The sequence below is a fragment of the Temnothorax curvispinosus genome, unplaced genomic scaffold, assembly GCF_003070985.1.
Source record: "Temnothorax curvispinosus isolate PA1 unplaced genomic scaffold, ASM307098v1 QBEX01017904.1, whole genome shotgun sequence".
Lineage (NCBI taxonomy): Eukaryota > Metazoa > Arthropoda > Insecta > Hymenoptera > Formicidae > Temnothorax > Temnothorax curvispinosus.
This window is the reverse complement of record NW_020227684.1, coordinates 918-10,223: the sequence shown is the minus strand read 5'-3', so window position 1 is coordinate 10,223 and position 9,306 is coordinate 918. Positions and strand designations below refer to the sequence as shown.

Sequence of the window (9,306 nt, the reverse complement as noted above, 5' to 3'; positions counted from 1 at the left end):
TAACATTTTATCTCAAATATTAAATCATATTTGCAATAAGTATGTAAAAGTTGCAATTACAGTTTAAGTACCTGTTCGGCAAGAATTTCGCCGATATAGCAAAGGATAAATATATTGAACGTGAAGGATATGAGCAACGAACTGAACGTCATCGTTCCTAATGTTTCACGATGTTCCCATTCCTAGAAGGCTAACGTCATGAAACGTAATTGTATTATGTTGTAGCGTATTTAAAATATCGTTCGCAAAATATTTTTTGTACCGTCATCATATTGAATCCCAGAAAGCATATGTTGAGCGTACAGCCAACTACATCCACGAGGCAAATCTCGTTTAAAAGCTCCTCGGTGCGAGTGATAAAACTGCAAGTTATGCGATTAAAATTAAAATGGAAATTGAAATCTTTTTATATATTACAGGTTTATATAATAATATATTAATCTCTTGGAACACATTTATGATATAGTAATTATCAAAATTGCTGGCTTACAAAGTCTGTCTTTAATTATAAAAATTTGCACACACAAGACTTATATCGTTTATTATAAAGTTATTTTAGGATTCTGATATTGTGTAAGAAAGATTTTCGCAAATTGCAAATGATATATTTTTTGTGGGTATAATCTTTGCATATAAGCTGCTATTACAAGCCGATTAATATGGAAATCAACGCGTACGTTACCTAAGTATCCTGATGTGATGTTTTACAATGTCGCCGAGTTTCCCCTCGTGCGTGCTGCATGCTCGCGCTCTTTCTCTCTTTTCCATCCGCGAGATCATCCATCTTTAGCATGAGTATCTGAAACTGACCGCAGGCGTGCATGACGAATACCGCTGCCACACTGCACACGCCGATGATGATCGTGTAAATGACGTAACCAGCTAAAGCTTGCGTGAACTGCGCTATTTCGAAGGCCGGCGTGGTTCGTGGATCGAAGAGGCCACGGTAGATCGGGAAGGAGAGCATCCTCACCGTTTCGTTGTCGATAATCTCCGTTCTTCTCGCGCAGATCGGCATCACCGTGGTGAAGAATATACCGGCGGAGTACATGAACATTGCGCTGATAGAGGAGAGCCAGCGGCCGAACTTGGCATTGTCCACCATTATTTCTCGGTCTTTCTCACGAGCCAACGCGACGCGACTCCAGTCCGTGCGGATATGCCGAAAGCATTCGCTGATGTTCTCACTGCGGGTGATGAGGATGTACTGCTTCACCGCGGCCATCAGGATAAAACTGACCGGACCGATCATTCTGATTTTAGTATCGAGATCGGTGTCCACTAGGATGGTACAAAGAGTGCATGGGATAAGCAGAAAACATATCAGGAAACAACTGACCACCGTCAGGATCATGCAAGCAATCTTCTCCATCGTGGTCTCGCAGAGAGTCAACGGCCACGCGCCGATCGGTTTCAGGAACCAGCGATTCAGCTGAATGCTGTAGTTCCAACCGTCCGTTAGTTCGAGACTAATGGATTTGATAGAGTTCAACTTTGAATGCTCGAGCATAGTAAGGACTAAATCGCGACGATGCACGCAACTGACTGAGCGTCAGCGAACTGCTGACGGTCAGCCAGTTCGGCACGCGCATGTGCGTCTTCCGTCCGCCTATATAAACGTTCGTGCGTGAACGCAATTGATTCCTTTCTTTCTTTTCTACCTGCTATTTAATTATTTATTAGTGAGACTGTGGTTCCTGGAACTTTATTGCGTGCTGCGTGCAAGTCCTTTTGAGGGGATGCAGATGAGGAAGTAAATTTGATGGGAAAAAAGGGTTCCGATGCGCTATTGTTCACGATCAAGGGGGAATACGTAATATACTGGATACATGTTTCCTGCTTCAGATTTTCTGACATAGCCAGTAGACGACCTTTTACGTATACCTCACTTTACATATGGTTATTCTGATGGGAATGAATGTGTCTTTAAAAAGGGTAGCACAAGAACAAATGTGAGATATAAATTCCTTTCTGAAAGGTTAATTAAAATATTTATTTAAATTTATTAGCTGTTATTAGAGTGCAACGTATAAGAAAATATAATGACAATATTGAATAAATTAATTTATTTTGATAAATTCAATATTTCTAATATAATTAACATTTTTACATAGATAAATATAAATATATGAAAGAGAATTGGTTGAAGCATATTTATATGTAATACTGATGCCTCCTGAATTTGTAAGTAAGACTTGTGTTCGTGTGCACACTACACTGAGGGAAAAATATTGTAGAATCAACAAAACAGTTTTGTTGATTTTTCAATTTATTGATCCAATTATTTATTTTATTGAATTAAGTACACGTCTATTATTTGAACAAAATGAAATAATTGAATTCTGAAAATGGTATCATACAATATCATTTTTTTTTAAGTTAATGATCAATTTCGTTAACTCAATAAAATAATTTTGTTGAACCAAGAACATTAACGTTTTTAAAAATAGTAAATTTATTTAAAGAAATATTTAGTTAATGTTATATTGGCTGCATTCGGAGAGCGTGCTATTAGCGCTATTGTATCATTCTATCTTTATCGCTCATTAAATGTAAAACAAGTATAAAATAAGCAAATAGCGCTAATAGCGCGCTCCCCGAATGCAGCCATTATGTATAATTGATAGTATAAAATATTTAGTTAAAAAGAACAATTCAATATAGTCAACAAACAAAATAGTCAAAAAGAACAAAATATTTTGTAGAAATATTTTGTTAAGCCAATCAAATCATCTGGTTGGCAACATACAATCTTCCGGTTTTATTAAATCAACAAAATTTTTTTTGAAAAAAATTATTATTTCTCTCAGTGTACGTATACACATACTATATTTTTGATCTCATAAAATTCTACAATTAACTATAATTAAAATTTATGTTGGGTGGTTTCACTGCTTTCCACAGTTAACGACACAAGTCGACATAAGCGTCACTTTATCTTCGTTGTTTACTAGATGTTAAAAAAAGACAGAATGACTTGTATCGACTTGAGTCGCTAAATGAAAAGCACTCATTGTGTTTTTAAGTAAACATTTGGTAAACAAGAGTATTATTTTTTTTTGTTAATTTATTTGCGGCCGGGACAATGAGTACTCATTTAACATAAAAAAATATTACATAAAGTTTTTATCAAGTATCTATATTTATTATAAACTGCTTATTTTGCATGTTATTTTTTTCACACCAAAGCTGTACAATTATTTACGTAAGCAGTACAGTCCGAAGTATATTTAAATACGCTAAGGCAGATTTAATTACCTAAAGCAATTAGAAATTACTCATCTTCGTTCAAAAATCCATTATTCTTTGAAAAAATATTTATATCTTAAAATACTTTTACAGATATATTGCATGAAATATTACAAATGTGATAAAATTTCAATGCAGACAAACATTTTTTATATGAATATAAATTCCATGTTGTTTTATATGCATAAATTATAAATAATATGTATTTTTGCATACTTACATCACCGAAAGTAGAAAATGAGAGCTGAACAATCTTTCCGGCAGTTATCTTGATGCCAGCATTGGATCTTAGAATTATCAGAATGAGCCCCTGGGCGGTTTTTCCAGGCAAGAGATACCAGTTTGTCATATAGGCAGATTTACCGATCTGTTCGCCCTAAAGGCCGTTTTGTATACCTGTTATAATTCGATTAAAGAGACCAGCGATATTGCATCTCAATAAATTTTCGTAATAAATCTCGATCTTGTAAGTATAAACACCATAAACTCTATCGCCGATTTTATATTGATTCTTTTTTATTAAAACGTACAACTTTTTATTAGAACTTTTTATTGTCATTTTCAATTTTAAATGTTACCTGATCAGAAAGTATCTCTCCGATATAACAGAATATAAATATATTAAAAGTAATCGAAGATAATACCATTGAATGCGACAAAATACTTTGATGATTGTCGTGAATAAAATCCTAAAAGAGACTTTATTTTATTAAATCTTAGGTACATTTAAGTGGTATAATAGTAAAACGAGTAGTAAAATGAAAATATATAAATTGTGACTATATACATATATATTCTGGAAGAATTTCCATACCATAATGCAATAATATCCTAAAAGACATATATGCATAGTACATCCAATTAATTCCACAAGACATATTATATTCATAATTTTCTCTGTACGGGATACAAAACTGCAAATATAGCGTATGATCACGATCTATCATAATTATTTTGCAGCAATTTTTATTCGATTAAGCATATAACGTTTATTATGTAACATTTAAAAATGAAACCTAAATTATGACTTAAGCATATAACAGTTGCATTAAAAAAATATGCTGATATCAGCTGTTAATTACGTTACGATTTAATTAAATTGGATTGGATCCGGTGATGCAAATTAGAAAATATCAAGTAGGTACACAGCAAAAAGTCAGAAATGATAGCTCACCTCAAGATTCTCAAATGATGATTCACTATGATTGCGAACCTTTGTCTCATAGAAATAGAAGTTTTTTCCTCATTTTTGTCGTCCATGAAATTTTCGAGCCAGGATATCATGATTTTCATTTGGCCGCACGCGTGCATTACCAAAACTGCTGCCAGGCCGCATGTGGCGACTGTAACGCAGTTGACGACGAAGGACGAGAGGCACTGTACAAAAAACACGAGCTCGTACGTCGGACTGACGTGCGCGTTGAGAATCTTGATGTAGAAGGGATAGGGTAACGCGCGAACCGCGACGGTACTATTCCCCACGTGTAAGATAACTTTGGAGAGGCCTTGGACGATATTGTACGAGAACACACCGCTGTGCATGAACACGGCGCAGAAACCGGCGATGAATCGACCTATCTTGGCGCTCTTCAGCATCACTCTCCGATCCTCGCATCTCCGGATAATTCGCCAGTCCGCTTTCACGTGCTCCACACAGTCGTGTATATCGTCCACGTGCATCAAGAGGCAAGAATAATTCATCATCGCTATGAGCCAGAAGGTGAATGGGCCAACGCTCAACAGCTTGTCGTCGTTCGACTGCTGCGAGTCGATGAGTATACTCAGACCAGTTGGTATCATGATGCTGATTATCAGGAAGTAGCACACAAATATCGCGAAATCGGAGCGGATCTTTTCGATGATTGAGATATCGGTGGGACGCGGCCATACATTAATCGCCTTGAGAATCCAACGTATTATCTGGATACTGTACTCGTTGTATTTGTATTCAACCAAGTACGTGGATACGGAGACACTAGTACTATCCGTGAGATCATCCTCCATCGTTTTCTGACGAAGGTAGCGAACTTACTGAGGCTGTCCCTTCGTTGCCGCACACGCAATAGTAACGGTCAGCGCGTGCGCAGACATTGAACGGCACATGATATAATGGTCCTAATAATGTATTGTCGTGTAGCCGCCGCGGCAACAGGTAGAAGCAGCTTGTAATCGATAGTTAGGTCTGAAGTTTTACGTACGGAATATTACAGTTCTGAACGCGCAGTTATATTGTGGATCACGTCTGCGATTTCCCTCAGCGAGTAAGCAAAAAATTAATTTTATTAAGAAGATCAATCATATTTTTCTCAGGATATACAAATTTAAAGGAGTAATAAAGTGAAATTATATTTTACTTATAAACATGACGGGTAAAATATTCTCACAACAGTATCATTATTATTTAATTATTCAATTGCATACTATATTTACTGTTTATAATCTATATATATCTATATATACATCTATATATATAACATTAATGTTATTTATATAATGAGGGTACGAAGTATGTTTAAATATGCTAACGCGGATTTAATTACCTGAAATAGTTTTAATTATATTGTCAGTATAAAGAATGTGATTGTTTGGTTAGTCATTAAAACAATCATCTAATCTTTATAATAATTTTTACAAGCTATATAAAATAATTATATAATATTATAAAGTACTATTTCTGTAAACTATACTGAGAGAAAGGTTTTGTTATTATGTGAACAACAAACTTTTTTTGCTGCGAGAGCTAATTAATTTTGCAATAATAGCAAAACCTTTTGTTGCAATAGCAAAGTTTTGCCGAATTGCTATTGCAAAAAAAGTTTTGTTGAGAATTGTTGGTTGTTTATATAGTATAATAAAACTTTTTTCTCAGTGTACATGCCTGCAAATTAAAAATACTATTTTTGTATATACTCACATTACCGAAGGTAGAAAGGGAAAGCTCAATCATCTTTCCAGCAGAGATTTTAACTACGATGCTGGATTTTAAAATGATTAGAATGAGACCGAGAGCGGTATTTCCGGGTAACAGATACCAATTTGTCATGTAGGCAGTTTCACCAACTTGGCCGCTCTGTTATATTACGATTAAATAAAAAAAATACGCTCGCGGCAATATCGCGTTTCGATAAAACTCACACGTAAAATTAACGATTAATAGATCGTAAAGTTTTTATCGATTGGTATTCTTATCGATAGGTATAAAATCATTTTTCACAACACTTCCACGGAAAGTTTGACTTTCCATGCCTGTAGAGAGGGGTGAAAGTGACCAATTTCACGCCAGGACGGCATTAGCGGGACGAAAGTAACCACTTTCCTTCCTAGGGTGGAAAGTGATCACTTTCGTCCCGCTATGCCGTCCTGGCGTGAAATGGCCACTCTCGCCTCTCTCTAGGCATGGAGGTCGAACTTTCCGTAAAGATATTGTGAAAAATATCGTGTGCACCTCGGGGCGAAAGCTTTTTCAGACTCGAGTGATTTGCCGCCCGAGCCGAAGGCGAGGGCGGCAAACTTCACACTCGTCTGAAAAACGCTACTTTCGCCCCTTGGTGCACAATATACTATTTTATATGTCTAACAAGCGTTGCCGTCACCTGTTCTGAAAGAATCTCCCCAAAGTAACAAAATATAAAGATGTTGAAAGTAACTGAGATCAATATTATAGCGTATGCCACCATACTTTCTTTTTCGTCTTGGTTCCAATCCTAAAAGAGATTCTCTAATTCGTTAGAGCAATAGGTAACCAGCGGCAAACACAAGTTTCACACAATACGCATACCAGTATGCAATAATAGCCCAAGAGACACATGTGCATCGTGCAACCTGCTACTTCCACGAGACAAACTATATTCATAATTTTCTCTACGTAAGACACGAAACTAGAAATACATTTATTTAAGAATATATGGTATATGTATAACGTATCAAAATAATGGTACATTTTTGTGTATTACCGTTATTAACATGTTTTATTCGAGGTTTTATTTTAACATACTTATTTAATAATAGATCAATGTAGATATTATTCACACAACATTTAGCATGTAATTAAAACGAAGATAAAAATATCCGTCATTACAATACAAAAAATTTATTATTAAATTGTCCCTTCGATTACCTGAGTATTTTTAAATGATGTTCGACGATGATGGCGAACTTCTGCTGCGAGGAGTCTTTCTTTTCGTTTCTTTCGTCGATCAGATTATCCAGCAAGGACATAAGGATTTTTAACTGACCGCAGGCATGCATAACGAACACGGCGGTGAGACAGCATGCGCCTACTGCTATGGAATTTACAACAAACGTGGATAGACACTGTATTATGAACACTATTTCGTACATCGGGCTCGTCGTGGTGTCTAGGAGCTTATCGTAGAACGCGAAAGGTAGCGGACGCACCGACACGTTATCGCCCCCGACGGCGGCTTCGCTTAACGTCATTCCTCGAAAAATACTGTACGAGAATACGCCGCTGTGCACGAATGTCGCGGAAAATATCGCGACGAAACGACCGATCTTGGCATTCTTCAGCATTATCTCCTGCTCCTCGAATTTCGTCACAGACCGCCAATCCATCTCGATGTGTTTGATACATTGATATATGTCGTCAACGTGCGCCAGCAACGAGATATACTTGAGACTCGCCAGCACCCAGTTGCTGAGCGGTCCAAATTCACGTATTTTCATCTCCATATCTTTGTTCTCGTCTAAGATTGTGGCCAACGCGCAAGGCACCAAAGTACTGACGATTAAAAAAATGCATGCTATCAGCAACGCTACTGACGAGATCCTCTCCGCGATCGACGAGTCCGTCATCGGCCAGACACTTATCGGCTTCAGCAGCCAACGAATCGGCTTGATGCTATACTCCTTATTCTCTACGTAGTTAAAGATGATCGGCGGGTTCTGTGGAAGCTTCGTCATGTTCACTTCTCGAGCGCAGAGACACGACTGACTCGCGCAGATTTCTCGAAACGTACGCGGGGTAATAGTTACAGAGTAACGCGTGCGCGGTGTATTGGCTATGAGACTATACTTTCATTTTATACACTCATCTCTCAGGTAATCGATAGCAAATTGAAGTGGTGGTGAATTTTCATTGCAAGATAGACGGCGAAAGCGACAGACTAGTCACGCTGTCCGACTACCTTTTTTTTGTTACTGTAACTCTGTTGTAACTCATTCGTTTCTGTATTTTTATTTGAACGGATAATAAGAACTTATCCCTCGACCCTCATCCGCTTGTGGGTAGCTCTGTTTTGTTCCCTATCAGTTCCATTCTGTTTATCTGTCTTATCCCTTCAGAGTAAGGGGAGTTGAACAACATGCATGATACCTGTGTTTATATCGATTTGTTCGAGAGGAAAAGGGTGAAACTTTTTTTAATCGATACACAAATGAAACTTGTTCCAAAATTAGGCAGTCGACTGTGTTATAATGTAGTGAAAAGTGCTTGAAAAGAATATGATTGTTTACAAATGTGTATTTGACAATGGATATTAAGTCAAATTATATATGTATAAAGTCATAAAATCATTAACATCATTTAATAAATTTTACCATATGCGCTCTACTTCTGGAAAGTACACATTTATTGACAGCTTTCTTCAGAAATAAATAAATTAATTTTTTTAATTTTAATTCTGTAATATTAAAAAAATGTTCTATAATTGAGAAAATTATAATGTAAATGAATATAATGAAAATTATAAAAATAAAATTATAATAAACTGCGAATAATATATTTACATATTATATGTATTTTCAATATTTTAATATAGATATTATAAGTAATATCTAATTAAGTAATGTTTTTAGCAAGACAAAACTTTTTACATAATACTTTCATGTGTATTATAATATTATAACACTGATATACAACACTTTTCGACGTGACTTTTCGTAAAATATGTCAGCAAATGTTTAATTTTACGAATATCTTCCTTTTCCGCGTAGAGCACAATATACATTCAGTTTTAATAATTTAGGAAAAAGTAGTCAATTTAATTCATATGTAACATGTTTAAGTTGAAATGAGAAATCGTCGATTGCAAATTG

General features: G+C 36.0%; 1 protein-coding gene and 1 pseudogene across 1 annotated transcript; both read right to left on the bottom strand.

Moving 5' to 3' along the window:
• Window positions 1-74: 74 nt before the first annotated feature.
• On the bottom strand, window positions 75-1,523 carry LOC112467936 (annotated as a pseudogene).
• A 1,655-nt stretch (window positions 1,524-3,178) lies between these two features.
• On the bottom strand, window positions 3,179-8,394 carry LOC112467935. The gene is made up of 10 exons (XM_025036886.1): window positions 7,367-8,394; window positions 7,028-7,127; window positions 6,843-6,953; window positions 6,122-6,319; window positions 5,458-5,461; window positions 4,424-5,276; window positions 4,064-4,163; window positions 3,828-3,938; window positions 3,394-3,625; window positions 3,179-3,189 (listed from the first exon to the last, which is right to left on the bottom strand). Exons 1-10 carry the CDS (start codon window positions 8,170-8,172, stop codon window positions 3,179-3,181), a joined length of 2,526 nt encoding a protein of 841 aa, XP_024892654.1. The 5' UTR covers window positions 8,173-8,394.
• Between the last annotated feature and the right edge of the window lie 912 nt (window positions 8,395-9,306).